The sequence below is a fragment of the Anastrepha ludens genome, chromosome 3 (genome assembly GCF_028408465.1).
Source record: "Anastrepha ludens isolate Willacy chromosome 3, idAnaLude1.1, whole genome shotgun sequence".
NCBI classification, from domain to species: domain Eukaryota; kingdom Metazoa; phylum Arthropoda; class Insecta; order Diptera; family Tephritidae; genus Anastrepha; species Anastrepha ludens.
In genome coordinates this window covers 79,217,675-79,244,771 of record NC_071499.1, presented here as the reverse complement: position 1 = coordinate 79,244,771, position 27,097 = coordinate 79,217,675, and the positions used below count along the sequence as shown (strand labels likewise).

The window sequence follows — 27,097 nt, the reverse complement described above, 5'->3', positions numbered from 1 at the left end:
TTGGTCTACTTTACATCTACCAGAAAACCCGATTATTAGGCTTGCTTGACAAACTCAGAAGTTCATTCCCAAACATCTCTTCTAAATACCTCATACCTAATCTTTATGGAACGGTATAACTGCTTCAGAGTTCACTCTGACTAAAACAAGTTTTTTTTTAAAACAAGTTTTTTTTAAAGTTAGATTGCAATAGATGAACATAGAGTCTCTTCCTTACAGATAGGTCAGGAGTAGATTTATTGTGATGTTATGTGCAGTCGCAGCTCACTCGGCTACTTCATTGGCGCAATACTCCTGTTTCTATCTAGGTTGTCTTCACCAGGTTGTCAAAACTGATTTGGTGAGCGTATGAAAAAGCTTTGTGCATTTTCTTCTTCCTCAACGTTAGGTTTTCTAACAAAATTATGCAATTGTACTGCTGAAGAAATTTTGACTTGCCAGTTGGCGAATACCTTAAGTGCAGCGTGTTTTTCATGCAGCTAACTACGTAAACTTCTCTCCCTTCACATATAAAGGATTACGTTTACCTTGTCTAGGAATACCGTTCCATACCACGATGTAGAGAATACAGAAGGTGTCGCCTTCCGAAAATCGCTCTTTTGTTCCTGGCGAATTTGTCAATTGAGTGATGTCAGAACAGAAAAAACACACCTTTGTATGCAAATGTATGCAGGAACAAATGTATGAGTGCACGATTTATTCTATTCCACTTTCTTCTACTTATTCTTCCTCTTTTTGCGTCTGTTTAATCTTGCATTCTATTATTCTTGGCTCCGTACTATTCGTCTTTTAAAAATAGAGCGCCTCTTTCTTTGTCGACAACCCCAAAATTAACGGAGCCTGCCTGTTTCGCTAGAAGATTCAGGTAGACCAATCCTGGAGGGATACGTTCTCGTCCTGTGATAGTTGTCTCTTGCCTCCCGATTCTGACTCTGATCGCTGAAGCTGGTCGAATTGGTGACGGCGACCATTTCGCCTCATCGTCTTTTCTAATTTAGGGCGATTTTAAAGTGTTCACTCGGATCAACTATCCAAGATTTGGGAAGTGAAGTACTCCCTTAATGGTGCCATTGTGGCCTACTCCGAGGCAGGGAGACCATACGAGGGTTGACGAATTTCCATTTTGATGGGACTCAGAGCAAATACAAAGACGGGAGTCATATCAATAGTACTTTGAAACGTACTCGATATCATTCCTTAAACCCCCGATATCAGCTACTTGCGTAAGTTTATTATTATTCAAACACCTTGTTTCACTTAATAGGGCTGGAGTTAGCTCTAAAACTTCATATCCGTATCTCTTTCTCTGTCTCATACTTTATTTCATCTATTTCTTTCGTTTTGGTATCGCAGACAACTACTTCATGTCTAATCTGTCCAGAAGGAAAAAAAGTTTATCGATCTTTTGATTTGCATTTGAGATAAAACAAGCAACATGTAAATGTAGCATGGAATAAGAATGCCAATGACAACAATTAAATATCGCACATTATAATTCATTTTAAAGACATTCAAGCACTTATGCCTAGGCGTACCATAAAGGAAAAAACTCGCTTAGTTGCTTCTATCATTTCATTGTCAGGCATTTTTCGATAAGCAATATTTTTGTGCTGACAACTTTTTCTGGAGGTTAGCCTGTATGCATAAGCCTCACACTTCTTACGCTCCTCCCGCCAAGCCTAGCCAGTCATTTGCTTTAAGCAGTAAATTCTGTTTTTAGTACGAGCTCGATATTGATTTCACATTTTTATTTCTGATTTCATGCATTTGGGATAGGATTGGGCTGATTGACTACAGCGTCTAAAGCCATTTTGTGATGACAATTTCAATTGCATCGTTCAGTTCATCGTGTTAACTCGATAACGACGGTTGTATGGTTGCGCTCATAGCTCAAAAAACGTGTCTCAATTGTTGTAAATACTGTGCCTTAAAAAAATACATAAATACATTTCAATTGCAGTTCAAATAAAGCATAGCTTCAAAAACAAAAGTAGAAGAGTTCTCTCATAAAACTTTGCAACTTGTGGGCTAGTTGCTTGTCCACACGTTGGTGATAAGTGCGCGAGTATTCTTGATTTGATCAATTCAGATACATTACTTGCAGCAGACTAAACTTTTTGAATTGAAAAAAAAAACTACATATTGACTTTATAAAAAGAATTTTGCGAGAAAGGCTCTAAACGTTACAGATTTTCTCGCAACGTTTCTATAACAACGTATGCTGATTATTTAATATTTTCCTTCGGAATCAAATTAAAATATTTCTACTATTTTTTTCTTAAGCATTACCACTGCACAACATTAGATATTTGCCGGCGAGATTCCAGTTTGTGGCTAGGCGCTTGTGCTTGTTCACAGAAACCACAAGTCAATCAAACAATTTGTTTTTGTTGCTGCAATAGATGTCTCTTCTGGGTTGCCACAATTATTGTGGTTGATTGTTCTTATTGTAGTGGGTGGCGCTGATGTTGTCGCGTCTAACTAAACAACATCTCCGCTTGGGTGTAATTCAATCTTCCCATAAATTGCATTAAAAGCGCGCTTTGTTCACATCATTCAAATTTGTAGGTATTAATAATATAATACCCGTACGTATTTTTGCATTTATTGTTCTTATTAGCTGATTATTTTCATATTGAAAGTTTACATATAATTACTGATAGCCAAGTCCCAACTGTGTTTTGGTCGCCCCAACGTTCTTTTTTTGTTTGTTGTTGTTTAGGTATTATACTAATTTTGGTTTTCGTGGAGCAGCATCTTAACCAGCAAAAAATCTATTAGCGCAGAGGAGCGATTCCCAGGTGAGTTAAAATAAATAAATAATGTATTTAATAAACAAGTACAGGCAGGCTTCTTTACATGGGGGTTTTGAATAAACTCTAGATTAAGTTCGAATCGGAAATAAAATAAAATTCTACTTCTTTCTGATCAAATCATGCTCAAGTATATATTTTTGCCGTTACCCCCATGAGCGTTTGAATTTGCCTGCGGTAACGGATGCATGTCGTAAGAGAAAACAATAATCCACACTTATTCTGAGCATTAACTCAACGCTAACAGGTTGATCGAAACAGGTAGGAACACTGTCAAGGAGGAAGGCTCAGAAAAATACTCTGAATCCAACTTTCAGTTGTTTATTACAAAGAAACTCAAGCATATTCTTCTCTAGATACAGCTTATCTTTTCGCTGATTAAATTAGAAGTAGACGCATACTTGATTCATGAATGTCACTTGAACATAAATACCTCAGTCAATCTTGGATCCTTAATGCTTTATGATTTTGAAGATGGAATTCGGTAACTCTATCAACAAAAGCTGATATAGAGCCCATCTTCTTATCTTTTTAAAAACTGCTCTGTAATTGGCTATCCACTTTTACATTTTATTGCTTAACGAATCCCTTGAACGGGGAGAACTCATGGATGCCTGGAAAATAACAACTATTAATCCAGTATTCAAAAGTGGCAATAAGAACAATAAAGCCAATTATAGACCAATCTCTAAATTAAAGACGGTTTCAAAATCATTTGAATTTATTGTGAGAGATAAAATTTAGTTTCCAATTAAGCGTTTAATCTCTGATGACCAGCAACGTTTCCTGAAAGTTAGATCAACTGTTTAAAATCAGTGCTTTCTGAATATTGTACATCTGCTTTTTAAAATCGAGTTCAAGTTGACACTGTGCACATAGACTTTTAAAAGCATTTTCAAGGTTAGTCACACGATTTTAATTTCCAAATTGAGGATTTTAGGATTTCATTCCACTCTTTTAAAATGGATTAAATCCTATCGTCCAATACAAAAATGTGTTGTTAATGTTGATGGTGACTCACCTATTTCTTTCATTTTGGCTCCTTACTTTTTATAGTTTTCATTAATTACATTTCCACTTGTTTTGTACTTTGATGATTTAAAAATATACTGGGTGATTGCGAATACAAAATAAGGGAAATAAGTAAGGGTTTGCCTTTTATATTTTGCGCGCAGTAATGAACACACAGTGAAATAATAATGAAAATAACATTATTGTTTTTCAAATATTCTCCTTGTAAATTAATACACTTCTGCATTGCCTTGAGCCAATTTTCAAAGCACTTTCGCCACTCAGAAGGGAATATCTCCAAAACGGGCTGTTTAAAGGCTTCAACAGCCTCTTTAGGCGTTGAAAAACGTTGACAATGCACTTTAGTTTTGGTTTTCGGAAATAAAAAGAGATCAATAGCTGTCAAATCAGGGCTATAAAATGGTCCATTTGCTTAAAAACTCTCTTTTGTGAGCCGATATCTGAGTGATCGCATTGTCTTGGTGAAGGATAATTCGTTTTCGGCAGTTGGTTTTCTTTAATTCTCCGAAAACTTCTGGCAAACAAATGGTCGCATACTTCTCAAATATTCTTGACGACCAAATGTTCATGCAGTATTGAATGTAAGCTGGTCGCAAGTTGATCAATACAGTCCTGTCCCGATAATCCACGTCGAAAATCATAATAAATCCCACGAAAGTTTTCACTAGCTAATTCCATCTTTTGGACGAGATGAATTTTTCAATTCACTGAAAAAAAACAAATTTCATAAGTTATATGCAAGTTTATGCAAAAACGTACCAAACTTTTCTATAAAAACATCGAATTACTACTCAACACACCTAGTGTTGCAAAGACACTAAATATAAGAGACAATTCTAGTATTTAGAGATAACTAAGTGTTTTTATGCCTCTTATTCTAAATTTCGTCCTCTTATACCTACTTCCTATTACAAGATTAACGGACCAAAGTGATATTATTGGTCTTGGTGTAGTATTTGGCTCTAGATTCTCTTTTTTAAGATGTTTAAATAACAACATTGCAAAGTCATATTATGTATCTATTTTATTCGATGTTTTATACGTCTATGTTATCAGAACAGGTGACGTATTTTGAATCAATACATATGAGCTGGAATTGATAGTATGGGTGTTCCAAGGCGAGTCTAATCCAACAAAACTTGAAGCACCTCAAAGCAAATGGACGCCTGTTTTTTCGAAAAATTTGATCATGTCGCAGTGTGCCAGTAATTTTATACTTAATAATTGAAAAAATTGCCTGTGAGCTCTTGATTCAATGATAAAAGGTTTGCTCAGTAAGCAGCTTTCTCATTCTCTCTTGACAAATCGGCTCCCTTAGCAAGATACGGGGTTGCTAGCTCAAGAAATTTTGAGTAAAAGTGTGGGAAAAGTAAAATTTTGTAGAAAAAACATTTCAGAAGAGTTTTGATTGGTATGTTCAGGACTATGGTAGTATGACGTGGAATACATATCTCTTAGGTCAGGACATGATAAAGTATTTGACGTAATCCAAGATCGATGAGTGGAGAATTTACAAAGCTTTATTTCTCGTGATGTTTGATTTAGAAGGATTTCATGTTTTGCAAAGAGCTAGCATTTCCCAAAGAGGTACGACGGAGAGAATAATTAAATAGTCCGACGCGACCGATAACATTGCATACCTCATTATAAAAAAGTTGGGATTGACGGAACTTGTTTCTAATGAGCCCACCTTACCATCGATGGATGAAGTGTACAGAAGAGGCTTAGCAAAGCGCAGTACCAGCATGGCAAAGCTCCTCATAAAAGACCATCTGCCAGAATCGGCTTAAAACTGTAGGTCCTTCCATTTGTGGACAACATCATGACACGCGCTACAAATAGGAGGGGGATCTCGGCCAAACAACTAACAGAACTGTACGTGCCAATTATTTCAATTTATTAGTTTCATATTGGCGGAGCTTCGCGATCGGTTTTAAATTTAATAGTTAATTCACAAAATAAAAACTTGGATTAAGCGAAATAATTTCTTGTTTTAATATTATACTTGGCAATTTCCGTTAATAACTTCTATTTCTACCATAATTTACATTCCAATATTAATTAAAATTAATTTCTTAAGCCGTTCGGAGTTTGTTTCCATTTAAGTAAGAAAGTACTTTTTTGCTACTATTTTTACCAAAAAGGATTACATTTGTTCCACTTTATTCCCCTTGTTAAATACAACCTTTTGTAAGGGAGTGTCAAAAATCGAATGTCACTAGTGAGCAAACCTTTAATAATTGAATCATGCTGTGAGCTAATATTTATTGAGATTTACTTACTTCTGATGAAATATGGAAGGCCCCATTAGTGGAAAGATTTCGTTGGGCTAAACCCATTAAGACAGTATTGTGGTGAGGTACATACATATCTTTACGCTGGCATTGTTTCAAGTTTAAAGCAACTCTACATTGTATTTCTCAGAGCTTGGAATATATTTCTTTCTTCAAACGAAATCAGCTTTGTTTTGTGCAGCGTTTTTGTTAGTACCGTCAAAATCTAAATCACAAGAAAAAATCAAGTACTTCGAACTTATCGTCAAAAACTGCCTTTATTTCTTTATTTACCGAGAACATCGAAGTGCGTGTTGAAAACTTATACATATCTCCTGACTCCTTAAAAAATGTTTTGAAAAAAAAGTAAAATAAAAAGCTGTCATAAAAAACATCCATTATAAATGCGAAATTGATATTGAATACTTTGGTTTAAGTAAAGAAGTTTTATTAAAAATCAATTTTTACCAATTCTAGTTGTTGAGAATACAAAATTTTCTTCAGCTTTTTGTTTAAACTGAGTAGCCTACTCATTCATAAATCCAAGCCAGTCCATTTAACTACATTTTTTCGGAGCATTTAGGAGCATTTATCAGAAACTGCTGCTTAGCAGTTGGTTTGATCCGTAACAGTCCATGGCGATACAGAAAGTCCCATTGAACACAAAATATTTTTAGCCTTCACGTAGCTGCAGAAGGTGTGCGTGAGCGGGTTATGATCCAAAGGAATACTGCGGAAAATCAGATATATGGTATAAGTGAATGTTATAACATTACAATTAATATTCAATTCTACTTACTGTTATGTGAGTTGGCACTAGCGGGTTGGCAGGAGTAAACAATACCGTAGCTGACGTAATCGGTAAACAAAATCCACAGGGTAGGGCGAGAGGTGGTAGGCACTTTGTAGGTAACATTGAACTTGGCATTTCAAGTTTGCTTGGCAGCACCTATAAGACTGGGTTTTTGTTGGTACTGCAGAGCAAACAAAAAAAGTGAAATGGGAAAAAATATTTCAAAAGTGAAATTAATACTCGGAAGAGGACATATTTTACGCAAAAGGTAAATATATATAAACATTTGTTTACGATGGAAAAACCATTATATCCACTATATTCATTTCAGTTTGGCTTGTTTGCGTGTATGTTATTGTCATACACGTGTCATTACCCTGGAAAGCAGCAGGATACTTGGCGTATTCGAACCAGGAGCCCGCATACTGTGCCACAAATAGAAAATAATAAAGTCGACGAATTTGATATAATGCCCGTAGCCGTGCACTTTTACTTAGAGACCGAAGAAGGCCTAGGTGATAATTACAAGGATTGTGCTATATTGGTGCAAGTTAATAATTTAAATTTATAAATTCGTGTTTTAGATTTTCCTTAAGGATTTTCTATTACTTACTTTTGCATGCTGACAACTTTCTGTTGTTTACTGTTTGAAACTGCTTGCACTGACTGTACTCTTTTTATACTCATAGAATTTATTTGAGTTTCGTAGTCACGGCTACTTTTATTGGATAGGTGAAAATAATATTTTAAACACCATAGTGGATATTTTACGACTTTATTTTAATGGGGAATTGATATATAAAGGGGTTTCCAATAACAAGTGTTATTTTGAATAGCCCGCTATTTCGGTAGATGTCACTTTTGAAGCTGTCATTTTTTGATATTTGACAAGTAGAAACTACGTTATTAATAAAAATGGAACTATACACGTGTAAACAACGCATTCAAATTATTAAAGTTCACTATAAAAATGGTGAAAATTTAGCAGAGGCGGTTCGTAAAACTCGAACATTTTTGGGTCATCGTGAAGCACCTTGTCGGACCGCACTACAGAAATTGGTGATAAAATTCGAGCCAAGTTGGGCCAAGTTAGTGATGTGAAGAATAAAACCCGTGCACGTCGCTCAAGAACAGCCGAAAATATTGCTGTTTTAGCCGAAAGTGTTGAAAACCCAGGTTTGCCCATTCTTCGTCGTTCTTTGGGATTAGGCATTCCACAAACGTCATTACACCGTATTTTGCATAAAGATTTGGGTCTTAAAGCTTAAAAAGTCTAGTTAACACAAGAACTCAAGCTGACCGATAATCAACAACGTCGTGTCTTTGCTGATTGGGTCGTTGAAATGCATGAAAATAATCCGAAATACGATCGAAAAATCATCTTGAGTGATGAGGCCCATTTCCACCTCGGTGGCTTCGTCCACAAGCAAAATTGTCGGATCTGGGGCTCAGAAAATTCAAGAGTTGAAAAGCCTCTCTATCCTGAACGTGTGTCTGTTTGGTGCGGCTTATGGTCCGGCGGAGTCATGGACCTTACTTTTTCGAAAATGAGGCTGAAGCAACTCTTACGGTGAATGGAGTGCGCTATCAAGAGATGATTATTGATTTTTTATGGATTGGATGGTATTCATCTGGACAACGTTTATTTTCAACAAGACGGCGCTACATGCCACACAAGCAACGAAACCATTGATCTTTTACGGGAATAAAACCTCATATTGGAAAACCCTTTATATATATGTATAATATATATAAATGGCGCGTACCTACATTCTTTCTGGGTGTTTGGCCAAGTTCCTCCTCATATTTGTGGTGTGCGAGTTGATGTTGTTCCACAAATGAAGCGCCCTACAGTTTGAAGCCGATTCCGAACGGCAGATATTTTTTATGAGGAGCTTTTAAATGACAGAAATGCACTCGAAGAGTTGCCATTGCCTGCCGAGCGTCGAACGCTGTTAGAAAAACTCTTTCTTAATTTTGGTGTTTCACCGAGATTCGAACCTACGTTCTCTGTGAATTCCGAATAGTAGTCACGCCACAACCCATCCCGCTACGGCGGCCAATAATGCCTTCGATAATATTTTGCCAAATAAAAGGCAATGCGAAGTCGTTTTTGCAAATCAGCATTCCCAGCACAAAGCGCGCTTCAACTCGTCTCATTCTCGAAATATCGTACATATCGCTCTCCCCGATGCGGGCGACACCCCAAGTCTCACTCGCTGTTCTGCGAAAACAAGAGATGGATGAGTAAGAGTAAGAGTGCAGCCCTCTTAGATTACTTTTACTATGTGTACCATAGCTTGTGTTTTGGCTTTGTTGAGTTTTCATTTCAACATTTCCAATATTTCCGTACCTGATATTTTGTTAGAAGAACAGAACTACAGAGAGCCTCTTTATAGAAGCAAACGATTCTGATCATATCTCAAGGCGGTTTTTTATAAAAAAAATTTCGGGTACTTTTTGAACAGAAAATATATTAATCTTCAGCTCAACCAAGTTCTGGTTTATTGAACTCAATAAAACTCAAAATGTTCAAATGGCGGGGGAGTAGGTTGCATTTTGTTTTTATTTGTGCAATAAATAAGATTTGCCAAAAATAATTTGGTTTTATTTTTTTGAAAGAAAGCGCAGATGTTCACTTTTAAGGTGTAATCTTTTGGTGATTTTTTAAGCGATTTGGAAATAATAAGCTGCTCAAAAAGCACAAAAACAAAATGAATAAATGCTCTTTTCGGATTTATGGCGTTGAAGATACGCAAATGTAGCAAAAGGAGTAAATTAACACACAAGTATAAGAAAAAAGTTCTTTAACCGATACAAGCAATAATTTTGCTTTATTTAGGGGAAGAGTGGAGCAAAAACTGACATGATTATAATAGTAGGTGTAGCTTTTTATAGTTACTAAGCTGTGTAGATTAAACTTATGTTCAATATGTACGTGTATATGTACATACATATATAAGTATATGTACGAGTTTATGACTATAATGCGCGAATGTAAAATCCTCAAATGTTGATTTAGTCAAGTTCGAATCAGTAAATTTTGTGACGCATTTTATTGATTGCACACAATTGCAATTTCATTACAACCGCCAAAGTCAACTTATGTACAATATGTATGAATGCTTATATATAGGGTGTTCCATTGAGACGGAGTTCCATTTCTGAAAAAGTCAATAGCGCAAAAATGGTGAATGAAAGAAGAAAGTTCTCAAACTGTGTTCATTCAATTTCGTAGAAAATCGCACAGATGCGTCAGAGTGGAAGCTGATGGAAGCCGAGAGTAAAATTTCCAATAACCCAATTTTCGGTACAGTGTTTGATGAAAAATATTCTTTCTCTGACGAATAAGTTTCCTTAATTTACACCTGCATAAGAACAAATACGAGGGTCGCTATATATATTTCAGGCTTTGGGTACTTCCAGTGTTGACATATTTTACCATAAGCGCATTCAGAGCATTTTGATGTGTGAGCCATATTCGTGTTTCGATTTCAAAGGATTTAAAAATTTAATGTGGCAATTTGGCTGTAAACATTTTTGTGCGATTATTTTTCAAAATTTTCGATGTGGATTAACAAGACAAAAGTGCATTGCTGAACCAAAATTATTATACGACAAGGCAGCACCATGAATTTTCTCGTCGACGCAGTTTAGTCGAGTTCCGGGAAATCCGTCCAAAATCAGTTCTTGTGCCTGAAAATATAGATACTGTGGGCGAAATGATTAGGTAAGATCGTCATGTCATATATCGTGAGATTGAATTATCCTTTCATGACCAACTTATGGTGGAAGAGGTGTGTTCTCGCACAATTTTAAAAATTCTCTGTAAACACGACTGGTCATAGTGCTTCGAAATTATATTATTATCATCATGGAGACTATTTTGAAAAAAAAACTAAACATTTTCAACCACCCATTTTCATTTTCGCATTTTTAGGCTAGAAATATATAAATAGCAACCTTCGTAATTTTACAAAATCAAAGTACGCACATCCACTTTGCTGTACCAAATCTGGATCAGCGCTGATCGAGATCAGTTTTGCAATCGGCTCGGCTTTCAGCGTACACTATGCGGGTACTTTTAGGGCACGAATTGCCCCATTATCCGGATTTTTTTTATTGAATGAAGTATTCTTATTTTGGGAAAATATTGACCCACCCTTGTATGTACATTTATACATACATACAGTTGAATTTCTATAACTCGAATCAGTATTATCCAATGAAAATATTCGAGATCTCGTGTTATGGAATATTCTCTTTTCAAGAAAGTACAATTCTGTAAGATACATCTTAAATAATAAACATTACACATGGATTGACAAGTGACGGACCTAACAAAAAAATCACGTTTTTTTTGTTCAAAATTAGCGTTATTCATTAAAAACAACGCAATCATTCCAGCGCCGCTCTAACATTTCAATACCACTTTTGTAGAACTAATTATCTTTTGGCTAAAAATACCACAGGTCTCAGTTTCAGCGACATCCTCTCAAATCTGGCGAATACGGTGGATGTGGCAGCAATTCTAAGTTCAATTCATGTAGTGTTGCCATTGATTGACTTGTGACATGGTGTGTTGTCTTGATGAAACAAAATGGTGAGCAAACGCGGCACTCACTTTCAACAGAGTCAACAGTCAAATGTTCATTCAATATAACTCCAACACGTTCTTTTGATATCATTACGATGTCAGCTAACTCACGCAACTTTACTTCTCGACCATTCAATTTGTGGATTTTTTTTAATGCTTTTTGGTGCTACCATCTCATTTGGACGTCCACTGCTTTGTGCATCATCGGTGTCTTTACGACCAAGCTTGAACTCAGTGATCCATCGTTTTATTGTTGTTTCTGATGAAGCGGAATCCCCATAACACTTTTCAAGCCATTGCTACGCTTGAACGGTATTTTCTCCATCAAGAAGCAGTGTAAAATTAAAATATGAAATTATTTTTGATCCATTGTTTCGAAAATAACAAAAGTAGCGTCACTCTTAGCACAATAACTCACGCATTAATAAATAGAACATCATGAATTTTTAGAAACTGTCTTTTTAAGGTTAATACTAACTGAAAAAGAGGTGAATGTAATAAAACTAGTGTGATCTATGTGTTAGGCCCGGGACTTTTCAGCCCATGGGTTGTAGTTTTTATTAATTTATTTATTAATTCGAAATACAGTTTCGTTTACAATGAATCAAAATGATGAGTGACTGAAAACCTCTTTTTCTTTTGGAGTTTTCAGTAAAAAGAGATTCTAACTAGTTTGAAGCCTTATAGTGATCATCAACGTTATAGTTTGCAAACATAAATTCAAAGCTCTGACGCAATCTCTGACATCGTCATTGGAAGGCTGGTGAATAATTCCATGCACTGAACTCTCGTCATCACTTTCCATTCTGTTAGAATTCGAACATACTTAGGTGCTTGGCTGAGCTCCTCCTCCTATTTGTGGTGTGCGTGTTGATGTTGTTCCACAAATGGAGGGACTTACAATTTCAAGCCGACTCCGAACGGCAGATATTTTTTATGAGGAGCTTTTTAATGGCAGAAATACACTCGGAGGTTTGCCATTGTCTGCCGAGGGGTGACCGCTATTAGAAAAATGTTTTTATTAATTTTGCTTTCACCGAGATTCGAACAAACGATCTCTCTGTGAATTCCGAATGGTAATCACGCACCAACCCATTCGGCTATGGCGGTCAACCCATTCGAAAATATTTAGTTAATGCAATAATGCTCAATAATGTGATCTGTGGGAAAGTCTGCTACACAAATCTTATTATCCACCTCAAAACAGTCCTGAGGGGTAGCATTCGAAGTTACATGAACAAAAATTACCTTTTTTGGAAGCAATTGAGGATTTCTTATCTACCAATGCCAATATTTTAAGCTTTTGATATATGATTGATGCAATCAATAAGTGTAACATTCTTTTGTTTTCCTCTAAACGTCTTAGGGCTTCTTATAAGATTCTCCTACGATAGTGACATTCCATATTTTGAATGGCACCTTGGTCAAATGGTTTCAATCTGTACGTCATTTTCGGTGGAAAGATCACCAATTCATTGGATTTTAGTTTATATTTTACCGCTTTTGGGTACCGGACAAATAACGACGAATATTAACACCTTTCGCTTTACATGTTGAAAATGCTATTCAGTTTCAAAATCCATTCTTCAAAAAATTGCCCCTTCATGCATGTTTGGAATTTGCTTTATAATCAACGGGTAACCAGTTAATACCACGAAAGTGTCGAGGCTTGCTACTTCTTTCAATCAAAAGAATTTTAAGCTTTTCTGAACCATCCATATTTGCAGCCACCATTAGCGAAATTCGTCTGATAAACATTTAAAGAACAAAACTATTTCATCTGCGAAACAAATTTCATTTTCATGCCTAAAATAATGCGAAGGACCACTTTAAATAAATAATTCATCAGTTACACAGTTACACGTCTTTCTTAGTCTTTTACTTACTCGAGTTTTGCGTTATTTACAATTCAGCTCAAAGTGCAATCAGGTTAAGGGAGGTTGGCCTCTGGAGGCAATCTCTCAAGGGAAATGGCCGTTCACACCGTATTTCTCCGAACTTCGAACATATGTATCTCTCTAACCGCAAACTAGAGTTTGAGGGTTGTTCTAGGGCAATCTTTCCAAATAGGCAGGATTGTTGTTTTTGTAGCAGTATATACGGGGAATGCTGCTCAAGTGACAGTTCTTGGCCGGATATAAATTCGGGTCGTTCCGGTTACGAAAAACCGACTGTCGTGGGAACGCTTGCACCTATGTCTTCACTGACGGTTCCAAGATGGAATCGGGAGTCGGAGCAGGGGTTTTCTTTAAATCAGCCAATTTATCTATTTCCTTCTGCCGAATACTGCTAGTGTTTTTCAAGCACAAGTCTTTGCGATCCTGCAGGCATGCAAAATGCTAAAGGAACGCGGGAGCGAAAGAGATATTAACATTTTCTTCGTTAGTCAAGCCGCGATGAAGGCTCTGGCGACGCCATGGTGCAGAACGAAACTAGTAAACTCCAGTAAGGAGGAGATCAAATCTTTTGGTTTTGCAGGTAACATTTCTATGATCTGGGTTCCAGGACATAGGAACATAGAGGGAAATGAAGTTGCTGATGAGCTTGCCAGGAAGGTTATCCTCCTGACAGTTGATAAAGGGGAAGTGCACCAATTATTTCTCAGGAAAGCGCAGAAAAAATGGAGTACATTTACGAAGGACAATATAAGACATTTAATTCTCAAACTCGTAGCTGTAGATATCTTCCTGTTGGAGGTTTCATAATGGTATCAAAATGGCTTTAGTGCTGCTTGAGGAGTGCCAGACTAGCACTTCAACCATTTCACCTACCTACTTAATTGCCTCTTACTTAGTACCTCTGTTTCCTTTTATCAAGGCAACCTGTGCTTGTCTTTCAAACTCCAGTGTTTGCCCATTCCAGGAAAGCTCTGTTCACACTTTTAAACGTTGTTTTCTTCATTGTTTTGCAATGCCCAGAAGAAGCGTCAGATGTGATTCTTTATTTTTAAAATTGTGGAAACCGTGCTTGCTGGGATGACATATTTTTCAGCCATTTCCTTTTTATTTTTTCCACTTTAGATTTCTTTTATTCACTTAAATTTTTCTTCAGTGTGCGAACATTTCAAAACTCAATTTGAAACCATGATAAACAGACTTTAGAGTACAATCCTTTTCAAACTGATTAACTAACATTATATACATACATAAGTACTTCAAAAAGAGCTTCGCGAAAAAAGCATACAATAATCACATAATTCGGGATTTCCCTTAAATAATTCGAATTAGAAAAGCATGTGCCAAAATTCTTCGAGTTATGGAGAATTTCGAGTTAGAGAAGTTCGAGTTATGGAACTAAAATGGAGTGAATATTGCTTTCGAAATGCTATTGCCACTCGAAATAGTTCAAGTTATAAAGAATTCGAGTTATTTTAGTTTGAGTTATCGAAGCTCGGGTTATGGAAGTTCGACTGTAGATCTAGCAGCAATATGCACTGAAAAAAGTGCAGTAGACTAGTGCAATGAGTTTAGTGATCAACGCACTTATATACATACATATAAAATAAATTTGTAGCTACATCATTTTGTTGCAAGGGTGCAAGTCCGATTGTTGTCGTGCGCATACGCGTACTTTCGATTATAATGTAGTCATGCAACATTTGCTTTTGCTTTTTTCCTTGCTACTGTTGAATTCGGATGCCACGCAGCTGGACGCATTGTGCGTGATTGTCTGGCCGGCCTATATAACCATTTGTGGGATTTCCACAATTTAAACTCGATTACGCTCTCCTTCGGGCCAATGGGACTTGCCGTGGCCTGCCATTTTAAATCATTGACTTCTATTAACTTTTGCATGAATGTCTGTTCAAATTCTTCATGTGCTTGCATACCATACATACATTCATATACAAATGCATATGCGTATGTGGTTGTGCGTATTTTAAATATAGGGTGAAAAAAAGATAAATTCTGAGTTTCGAATATAAATCAGAGATACTGAAAACTGAGAATTGAGAATTTGAACTTGGGAGAACTTTGAGAGCATGACTCTCAATATTATGTAGGGACTAATTTGCTTATAAACGAAAGGAAACTTTCGGGAGTTAAACATATTAGAGTCTCTTGCTTTTTCCTTATTTTAGGTTATTTTGACTTTTTGCTCGCTCGCTCGTGTACCAAATCGATTTGCGCTTTTCGGTGCGCGAGTGATCGGCAATTTTAATTTTTGCAACTCGCACTCTTCGCTGTTTTAACTCGAGTTTTGATGTTTTCTTTGATATTGATATTGATATCATCGGCATTAACAATAGAGCTGTTAGTTCTGCCTTTTCTAACCTGGATAAGGAAGCAAAGCGAATGGGTCTGGTGGTTAACGAGGACAAAACGAAGTACCTACCTGGGGACTCACGTCACTGTTGACAGTTATGATTTTGAGGTTGTAAAATACTTCATTTATTTAGGAATCAGTATTAACATCGACGTCGGCTGCCGTAGCCGAATGGGTTGGTGCGTGTCTACCATTCGGAATTCACAGAGAGAACGTAGGTTCGAATCTCGGTGGAACACCAAAATTAAGAAAAACATTTTTCTAATAGCGGTCGCCCCGGGCAGGCAATGACAAAACTACGAGTGTTTTTCTGCCATGAAAAAGCTCCTTATAAAAAATATCTGCCGTTCGGAGTCGGCTTGAAACTGTATGTCCCTCCATTTGTAGAACAACAGCTCAGCCAAACACCCAAAAAGGGTGTATGCGCCCATTATATATATATAATCAACGTAGAATCTCTTTTGACAACAAGCGCTATTTTGGACTAAGTAGGCAATCGAGTAGGCCTCTCTCGATGAACAAAACTAACACTCTATAAGGCTCTTATCATGCCCCTCCTAACGTATAGCGCAGAAGCGTGGACGACGACAATATCCGATGAGGTGTCACTTGGAGTGTTTGAGAGAAGATTCTGCGGAAGATTTTTGGACCTTTGCACTTTGGCGATGGCGAATATAGCAGGGGATGGAGTGATGAGCTGTTTGAGCTTTACGACGACATTTACATAGTGCAGCGAATAAAGATCCACCGGCTACGTTGCTGGGTCATGTCGTCCGAATGGCTCTGAAAGTATTAAATGCGGTACTAGCTGGTAATAGCAGAGGAAGAGGAAGGCCCCCTTTGCGTTGGAAAGATCAGGTGGAGAAGGACTTGGCTTCACTTGGTGTTTAGAACTGGCGCTGGTTGGCACGATAATGAAACAACTGGCGCGCTTTGATAAGCTCGGCCGAAATTGCGCAAGCGGTTATCACGCCAATCAAGAATAAGAAGATGTTTTCTCTGCGATGGAAACAATATAATTTCCTAACCTACACTTTTATAACATTAATTTACTGATCAACATGGATTCATCATTTTTCTTGATTATTATTTAGCAATGAAGAAAGCTGCTTGCCAACGGATAAAATAGAAGATGAGATTATCTATTTTATCCAGCAACTCGATGAACTCTTGGAATTGACCACATTAATAATGAGTTAATCAAAACTTTAGGAACTGAACTCTGCGAGAAAATATATAAGCTATTCTGTAAAATACTCGAGACAGCAACAATTCCAGCTGAATGGAGAAATGGAGTGTTACTATCCCAATATTCAAGAAAGGAGATACAACAACTTTAGAGGAATCTCCTTACTATGTGCCTACTCAAAACTATTCAAAAAAATCATTGCAAATGAAATTTCGAAGGAAGATAGAGCAGAGGAACAACAAGGATGGTGGATGTCCTATTCATGCTGAGACAAATTTCAGAAAATGCCTTAGATTTTAATAAACCCACTTACTTATGTTTCGTGGACTTCGCAAAAGTATTTGACAGGGTGCTATTAAATTATCTGAACGACTGCTGAATAAGGAAAGAACTTCAAATAATATCTTGGCTGCAATATGCGAATTAAACAGCAAAAATAAAACAGCGTTTAAGGTAAGCTAATTGATTGAGTTGATTTCGGTTACTTCAGGAATTCGACAAGGGGATAGTTTAAGCCCAGCAATGTTCAATGTTATTGTGGATGAAATCATAGAACAAGTTAAAACAGCCGCCTCGGTTTTTCGCATGACAACTGGTGAATTTAAAATAATATGCTTCGAGACGATGCTGCGTTAATAGCAGAAAACGAAAAGGACCCGCAGAGATTTTTGTTCAAATTCGAGAAAGTGGTTTCATCCTTAACCATGCAGATATCGGCGGAAAATACCAAGGCAATGGTAATATCCAAACAGCCAAAAAGATGTAAGCTGGTGGTTAACAATAAGCCAATAGAACAAGTCATGGAGTTCACATACTTGGATTCACAAATTACCAGCAGTAAGGATCTGAGGAAAAATATGATGACTGCGGCGAACAAAGCAGCAACACTATCTGGCTGCCTAAGATCGGCGATATGGAAGAACAAATACAAGAACATTGAAAGGAAGATAAGGATATATAAGACACGAATTTGACCGATTCTAGCGTATGCAGCGGAAACAAGAGCAGATACTTCCATAAGCCAGCACTATAATAGCATTGTCGACATGGAATAACTAAGGGAAATTACATGATACACATTGCAGGACAGGAGACCAAGTGACGAAATTAGAGAGATTTGTTATGTAACAGACGTAAGCCGGTGGATAACATGAAGGAGAAAAATGTGGAGAGATCACGTTGGTAGAATGTCGAGCGAACGAAGAGTAAGTATGGCGATGAACGGCAGAATAATCCATACTAGACCACCCGGGCGGCCACCGAAGAGATGGCACGAATGCTGGACATCCGAATCCACTGATCTACACCAAAAGTTATCCTAACATATTGTTGTAAGCAGGAATTTTCCTAAATAAACGATAAAGAAGAAGAATTAACTTTAATTATTTTAGTGATTTAAACTATGTACTTTAGGCAAATATTTTAGGCAATCGGTGTTTACACTCTGTAAGCGTACGCATTGGAACACAATCACGTTCACATAAAGAAGTGCAAACGGACTTGTCCATTTATCAGGCTGTCAGCGTGCCGGTGCCCAGAATTTCAATTATTTTGATTTTACAATTGCAATGACCAAAACGAATGGGGCTTAAAAAAACAAAAAAAACATAAAAACGTAAACTAAATGCACTCAACAAATAAATAATAATAAAAATTAAATGTCATGCAATAAAAACGAAAATTTGTTGTTTAATTTTACCATTTTTGGAAATTGAAAATTGAAACTTGTTACGGCACATGCGAATGCGAATGCGAACGGGATTGTGATTGTCATTGCAAATAACGTTGGCGTAGACGTCGATGCAAGCTTCGACAGCTACTTTGACGAGTGAGTGAGTACACACATTACTTACCTACATGAATTATTATTCATACAAACAAACATGCATACATATATACATTACATTTGTACGTACATACATTGTTATATTTACGTTTTTTATTGTTCTGTAATTTATGAAAAATATCAGTTAATGCAAACTGCTCCGTATCCATGATATGGGGGAAAGCGCTGTGAGTGAAGAGAGCAGGTGCTTCAGACATTACGTAAGCGTAGCATATTAAAACACATCTATGAACCAAATATTAATGGTTATTATTAAAATTGATTGACAATGCTAAAATAACCCACACAGGGGCTGACAATTGTTCTTCAGTCGAGGTGACGGACAGTGTCAGCAAATACTCGTATATTATATCTGCATACATACACCTGTGTTCATAGTAATAGAAGTGCGACATATTGCATAATACCTATATTTTTTATAAAAAAACATGCAGGTTATTTCACAGCAAAAACCATACAACTCAAAGCATGAAACCTTGTAATTTATCAAAATCTCAAACTTTTTAGTTAGAATTTTTAGAAAAATTCTGGGTAAGCAATTTCGTATTCCATTCAGTCTTGGTATAATTTAATACTTCCCAGTATCTTCAATATAACAAAGGCTTGAAATTTCTTTTACATGGAGAAAATGCACAAAGTCGCCAGAAAATAAAATTGTGAAAAATCAACACGATTTTTGAGCTCTTTCACACTTGCACTTTATTATACCAGATGTTAATGAGCAACTGCGCACTCGAAATTCTTCTAAAATTCTGATTAGGTAGGTAGGTAGGGAGGTGAAATGGTTGAAACGCCAGGCCTGGCCCTCCTCAAGTAGCACTAAAGCGCCGTTTTGATAGCATTATGAGACTTCCAGCGGGCAGATATCTATAGCCAGCCAAAACTGTTGATATAATGGAGAAGATTGGCGGGATTTAGGTTGGCGCATTGCCTCAGGCTGTCGAAGAAAGGAGCACTCAGTGACCTTAATCGTCTAGCTGCTAAGCCCGGACATTTACAGAGAAAGTGCTCAACAGTATCTTTCTGTGAAAAGTGCCCCTGCAGCTTCTGCAATGGGGGTTAAATGGTAACCCTAGCATTTCCGTGTGTGTGCCGATCGTTCAGTGGCCGGTAAACACGGCTACGAGTTTGAAATTGAATGGCGAGAAGTCCAAAGGACTTTCTGAGTCCTTCGTATATTGTACTGGGGCCAAAGGGTTTTCGAAATAGCGCATGAAGAAATGGTGCTCCATCTTTTCTGTGCCTTCCTGAGAAATAGTTTGTGCAGTTCCCTTTTAACAATCCGATTAAAAAGTTTCAAATTTTGAAATTTTAAATTGTTGAATTTTCTAAATTTTTTACAAAGATTGTAACTTTAAGTTATATGGCTCTGTTGTATAACGAACTATATTTTTGTAAAAAAAAAATTAATTAAAAAATTAAAGAATAGTCATAACTTTGCAATATGTTGCGCTGCTATTATTGAGAACACAGTTGTAGTTATATGTATGTATGTATATATATGCAATTAAGCAATAAAGGGGGTTTCAGAAGGAACTCTTTTTTTTCGCGTTTGTTTTTTGAGTCTGAACACATCCCTATGAGTCCTGTCCGTTCCACTTAACCGTTTGATAGACAGCTGGCTGGATTGTATGCACTTTTGTGTAAAGAAGTTGTGATGTGTGCAGATTAATTAGCCAATTTCTAAAAGAAATAGCAAATATCTGCGATGCGAAAGTATATCCGAAGGAGTTCTGAGCAAACCAGAGAGCATAAATTTTTATCATTTTTTTCCTGTTTACTTACGTTTAGTGGAGTTTGGTGCACAGACACTTCTGTTTTTCGAGCAATTCGAGCAATACTTGAGATTATTTTGTGTTTTCCAGATTATTTTGTCTTTTCTTTCGGCATTTTTTGTTAAGTTTTACAAATTATTTATGTGCTAAGGTCCTTGGAAAACTAAAAAAATGCTGTCAAATAAAATCGGCAAATTCGAACAAATATTTGAGCAATTGAGCACAGGACGAGCTTTGAATGAGTAGCGAACTACCCGCACTTCTTGAAACCCGGGTATCTGAAGCTCTAATTTATATGTCCCAAGTGGTTGGCATTTTATTTAATATATATGTACATAGTTCATATTGGAAGCCCCTTTATTTATGAGGGAGACTCTACAGGAATTGGAGTAATTGTTTCTAAAGCAAATCAGCTCTATTTATATGTGATGGACAGTCATGCAAACATGCACCTGCTGCACAAATTAGTCTCCTTTTACAATATAAATATAAGTATGTATTGTATGTATTGCTACAAACAAGCTGTCGAACAAATAACAATTAATTATAATGTCGTTAAGTTATATACCTGTACTTGTATACATATAAAAATGATGTCATATCTGCAATTATTAAAATTAACTATTCCAGCCGAAGGCTTTAGCAAAAATAACACAATCAATTTTTTTTTTCTGATTTCGAAATATTTGGAGTGTTTAAGAAGGATATATGTATGTTGAAAAATTGGTCATCATATTTTTGAAATTTTTTTTTGAAAAATTGATTGAAACCTTTAAAAATAGCTTTTTTTTACAAATTTGGAAACTTTCTATGTTAGAATTGAACTCTGAAGTGATGCAACTCTCGCTATATTATAAAGTAAGGGTTGTCAGTGGCAATGTCACGGACCAAAAATGCCATTTCACCGATCGACAATTTTTTTGCCACACGGATTCTGTAGGCTCATTATTACTTTCTTGCATGCCCTCATTATAAAACAGAAATGGCGTTTGTTTGTCACTCACAAGTTGTGGCTGCTAATTGTGATTTTACTGTATTTTCCGTTGTAAGTAGTGCCAAATTGCCAAAAGTTTTCTTTAAAATAGTGCCGAATTGTGACTTAACTCAAATCTCATATCATATAATTTGTTTTTGAATAACTTTTTTATAAAATAAAAATTTTGAGTGATGGAAATCTTTATATTTGATCTTTATGCTTGTCTGTTTGTACTGTAGCTGTCTTGTTCACAAGTGGCAAATATGATTGACGTATGACGTCATTTGCATTTGCAAAAATTACTTATATAAATATTTCCAACATGCAAGGGAAGTGTATCAATAAATTCTAAATATTGGTACGTGTGTATACGAGGTGTGTTCAAAAAGTATAGCGAATTTTGAATTTTCGCAGGTTTTTTCGAATTTCGATTTTTTTGTGGCGATATGATGAAGTGAAGAAAATGGTATTGACTAATCGTCGAATCACCGTTAAAGAAGTTGCTGAGGACCTAGGCATATCGATTGGCTCCTGCCATTCGATTTTTTTCAATGAGACGGGTCGCCGTCGCGTCGCATGAACATTGTCAATGAGATGTTGGACTCTGTCCGCGACGACCCAAATTTGCTCTAGAGGGGCATAAATGGTGACGAATCGTGGGTTTATGGTTATTATGTGGAAACCAAAGCGCAATCATCTCAATGGAAGATGCCGAACGAACCAAGGCCGAAAAAAGCGCGCCCAGCTCGGTCGAATGTTAAAGTTTTGCTTACCGTTTTCTTCGATTGCAGGGGCGTTGTGCATCATGAGTTCTTGCCATAGAGTAAAACGATCAATAAGAAATATTACCTGCAAGTTATGCGCAATTTGCGCAAAGTAATCCGCCAGAAACGCCCGGATTTGTGGAAGAACAGAAATTGGTTCTTGCATAACGATAACACCCCTGCTCACACATCGTTGCTTGTGCGCGACTTTTTGGCCAAAAACAACACACTAATGATGCCACAGCCACCGTATTTCCCAGATCTGGCCCCCTGTGACTTTTTCTTGTTCCCGAAACTGAAGATCCCCATGAAAGGACGACGCTACGCTACGATTGACGAGATAAAGACGGCATCGAAGGAGGAGCGGAACAAGATAAAAAAATAAGTTTTTGAAGTGCTTCGAAGATTGGAAAAAACGTTGGCACAAGTGCATAATATCTCATAGGGAGTACTTTAAAGGGGACAAAATAGATATTAATGAATAAACAAATAATTTTTGAAAAACACAAAATTCGCGATACTTTTTTAGCACACCGCGTATATGTATGTGGTGAAATGACTTTCAAAAGTCAACGAGGACATTTCACTAAACTGGTGAAGCAGTGTTTCTGTGAATATTTTGGTTTGGGCCGGACCTAAGATCAGCAAATTGTTCAACGTTATCATATTCGCAGAAAAGTTAAGTCCGTTAGAGAAATATGTTTGGAAAAGCCTTAAAGAGGACGCGCAAAAACTGTTTGGACCACCACAAAGGAGAAATTACAAAAATCTGATAAAAGAGCTACTGTTGACGTATCAAACAAAATTCACGTTTTATATTCCCACTAGAGCTGCAAAACTATCGATAGTGATGTCATTCGATAGTTTAGAGAAAACTATCAATACTATCGTTATAAAAAATATACTACCGATGGCAACGTTTAAAATTACTAGGCATATTCCAGTTCTTCAGATTTGCTGAGTATTTGGTATTTATTACCATAATTGATTTGAACTTTACGCATCAAAGCGTTACTAGGTTGTTCAATAAATCTTGCGGCTCGATAAGAGAAACATAATTTTATGGCTTGAAATACACTTTACTATTCAGTATAGTCTCCCTGAACATCAATACACTTGTTCCAAGGAGATTCCAACTTATGAATTCCATTCTTAAAGAAAGAATCTGGAAGTGTTGCAAAATACGCTTCCACAGCTGTTATGACCTCATCATTTGATGGAAAATACTTTACACACATGAATATTTTCGGTTTGGAAACAGATGGAAGTCGCCAGGGGCCGAATCTGGCGAATACGGGGGATGCTCAAACAATTCCAACTTTATTTCATGGATTTTAGCATTGCAAAATTGTGACACGGTGCATTGTCCTAATGAAAAACAACTTTTTTCTTTTGCATACTGGGTCTTTTTTCACGATTTTTTTGCTTCAGCTGGTCTGAAAGGTCACAATAATATTTAGAATTGATTGTTTCATTATTTTGCAGGTAATCCACATAAAAAATATCTTTCGCATCCCAAAAAACTGATGCTAACAGCCTCTTCGCCGATTTCTGAACACGAACTCGTTTCGGAGCCGAACCTGGAAGCATCCTTTAGCCTCCTGTTATGATTTTGGATAATGGTGATAGACCCAAGTCTCATACATAGTGGTGAATCGATGCACAAAATCCATTTTATCCTTTCGAAAGCGCTCTAAATGTTGCTGAGAAAGTCGTATTTGAATGTGTTTTTGTTCCATTGTTAACGAAAGCGATACCCATTGCGCACACAGCTTTCTGAAACCCAATACTTCAGTCTAAATATTGCTTATTGATATTGCCCAGGGAGATACCTAGAACTTCTACTAAATCTCCTTCAGGCACTCGACGATTTTCTAATAAGATATCCTGTAGTTTTTCTATGATTTCTGGTGCTGTTGCTGTTTTCGGACGTCCTTGACGTGAATTGTCTTCAAGGCTTGTACGACCTCGTTTAAATTCAGCATCCCATCTTTCTACTGTACTAATTGATGGCGAAAAATACTTATACACTTTCAACATTCGTTCATAAATTTCCTTTGCTTTTAAACCTTCCAAAAATAAAAATTCAATCTCTGCACGATACTTAATTTTTTCCGTTGTAGAAAATACTGTGACACGTCGATATTAATGGCTTTTCCACAAAAAATGAATTGACAGATTGAAATGAAACTTGTCATACGTTCATATGAAGTGTGTACTAACATAACAAAAACAAATTTAGGCTAGTAGCGGCGCCATTTCTTATCGAACCGTAAAACTTATTGAACAACCTCCCATGTTCTTACGTTCAGAATTATTATGTTATATTTGGCATCTCTAGTAACAACTTGGTTTTTCTCTGACATAGAGATGGGCACGCTTTAAGTGATCAAACAAATTCGTCGTGTTTCTACTTGGCTAAATGAATCTTGCCTTGCAAACCTTCCGAATATTCCAACAGACTGTCAATATCACCAATGCCCTGATACGGTAATGAAAGCATTAAATTGGAAAAATTTAAGTATGTATGTAAATTTGATACATTTTTTATATTTCTCACAAAGCCTGCGCCAAATTCTTTGAATTGAAATTTTTAGATAAATAGGAATATTGCACTACATACTATCACTGTGGATGGTGGTGTGAAATTGTAAACTATCGATAGTGTCATCGATTTGGCAGTTCTAATTCCCACTTCGGCCCCAGAATCTAGGAGGCCCAAGCGATAAGCATGGAGAAATATTCGAGGATATTTCCAGCATGGGCAAACGATATCAGGGCAAATAGAGTCCTCGTATGTTGTGAGATTTTTGTAGAACACTTTCAAGAGACCAGCTTTAAGTCAAATACTCCAGAAAATCATTGTTTTTAGGTTTCAAAAACATATTTTTTTCTTATTTATTTTTTATTTGAAGTTCAGATAGAAAAATTTTGCTATTTATTTTATACATAGAGTTAGTCATATTTAGACATTTAATTTGTAGTTATAAAATACATATAAGTATAATAAAATTTACAGTTTTATTTAATCAGATTATTAGTGGCGGCCGCCGTAGCCGAATGGGTTGGTGCGTGATTACCATTCGGAATTCACAGAGAGGTCGTTGGTTCGAATCTCGGTGAAAGCAAAATTAATAAAAACATTTTTCTAATAGCGGTCGCCCCTCGGCAGGTAATGGCAAACCTTCGAGTGTATTTCTGCCATGAAAAAGCTCCTCATAAAAATATCTGCCGTTCGGAGTCGGCTTGAAACTGTAGGTCCCTCCATTTCTGGAACAACATCAAGACGCACACCACAAATAGGAGGAGGAGCTCGGCCAAACACCTAACAGAAGTGTACGCGCCAATATTTTTTTTTTTTATTTTTATAACAGATTATTTAAAAATGAGGAGATAAGAAACAAAAGGTTAATTACATCCATTTTCAAGCTTTAGCTGCATGCCAAATTTTTTCTAAGCCTACTTTCCACTGCAAGGGTCAAAATGAAAGAAAAAATCACTAATGTGACAAATTAAAATTTAATTTTTGCTGATGAGTGTCATTGGAGCGACCATAAATCACAAGCGTTCGTCGAAGTATCAATACACAGATTCATCATCGAATCTTAATTATTTCGAAATGAGGAAGCAGATGCCGTTATCGTCAATGGTCCTCGGTATAGAGCTGTGGTCGCCATACAAGAGGCGGAATCTCTAAGTTGTAACGGGTCATCTCACAGCGAACGTTTATCAATTGGTCGTCATCATCGTGCGATTTGCCACACCTCGATTATTTCCTTTTGGATTTCGTGAAGTCCTCAGTAGCTCTTAACAGGCCAACCACTTTGGTCGAGCCTGAGACCTACATTCAAGATTCTATTGCTGGAACAACGTCACTCACATTGAACCGAGCTATCAAAAATTGCTCCGAATAATAACTTGAATGTAACTTCAAAATAAAACCAAAATCAAATTGTTATCCACACCATTGTTGTTTTATTTAAATTTCTTTTTCCATCTGGTCTCCTATGGTTTTTTTCCGAAAGTCAATTTTATTTCGAAAAAATTAAGTTATGGAAAGTGGTCAAACCAGATGCATGGTCGACATAGAAAGTCATTCGCAAAACTTGGGTCCTACCTTATTCGCGCAATCCATGCAGGGTTGAACTATGAATATTAATGTTTCTTATTATAACTTTATTATTCTCCTTTTACTTATAACAAACAAATAAATCAAATTAATTATCTTTGTATATAAACATTTTCAGACTTCAGCATGGAGCTGGAATGCGATTTGAGCGCAATCAAAAACGAAGATTTGCTGCGACGAATGGTAAGTCTACTTTAACCAAAATAATATATCGCACCCTAAATACAAAAGGGTCACAACTCAAAATGTACATCTGCTCAAATATGAACGAGACGTTACCAATAAAACGGTCCGCGGATGACATATGGCAAAAATAAATTTTTTGTTTTTTGGTAGGACTGTTATAAGCTTACATGGCAAATTTCAGCGTGATAAGTCACATAGTTTGTTTTCTGTGCTACTGTAAACAAGTCAAGCTCGAGGGTGGAAAATTTTGAGTTGTGCTCCTTTTGTATTTAGGGTGCGATATGTATTAAGTGCCGTTTTTTGCTAAAGTATTTGAGATCTTTCCTCCGGCAGCAGAATATATTAAATGAATTACTTACAACTTTCAGTAATTTAATTTTCGAAAAAATACTACTATCTGGACAATCTTAACGAATTAATTTGAAAATTTGTGGAGAAAATTACCAAATAGTCACTTT

At 36.6% G+C, this 27,097-nt stretch overlaps 1 protein-coding gene across 12 annotated transcripts in view; it reads left to right on the top strand.

Moving 5' to 3' along the window:
- The first annotated feature begins 2,700 nt into the window (after window positions 1-2,700).
- The window catches only part of LOC128858259 (mucin-2), a 131,308-nt gene continuing 106,911 nt past the window's right edge, over window positions 2,701-27,097 (top strand). For 7 of the 12 annotated variants that reach the window (XM_054094387.1, XM_054094385.1, XM_054094386.1 and 4 more), the window contains exons 1-2: window positions 2,723-2,801; window positions 26,572-26,636. In XM_054094387.1, coding sequence (XP_053950362.1) covers window positions 26,580-26,636 — 57 coding nt within the window. In that variant the 5' untranslated portion in view covers window positions 2,723-2,801; window positions 26,572-26,579. Of the gene's footprint in view, window positions 2,802-26,571; window positions 26,637-27,097 lie in introns of all 12 variants that reach the window. The other 5 variants (XM_054094382.1, XM_054094380.1, XM_054094379.1 and 2 more) reach the window with 4 other exon arrangements.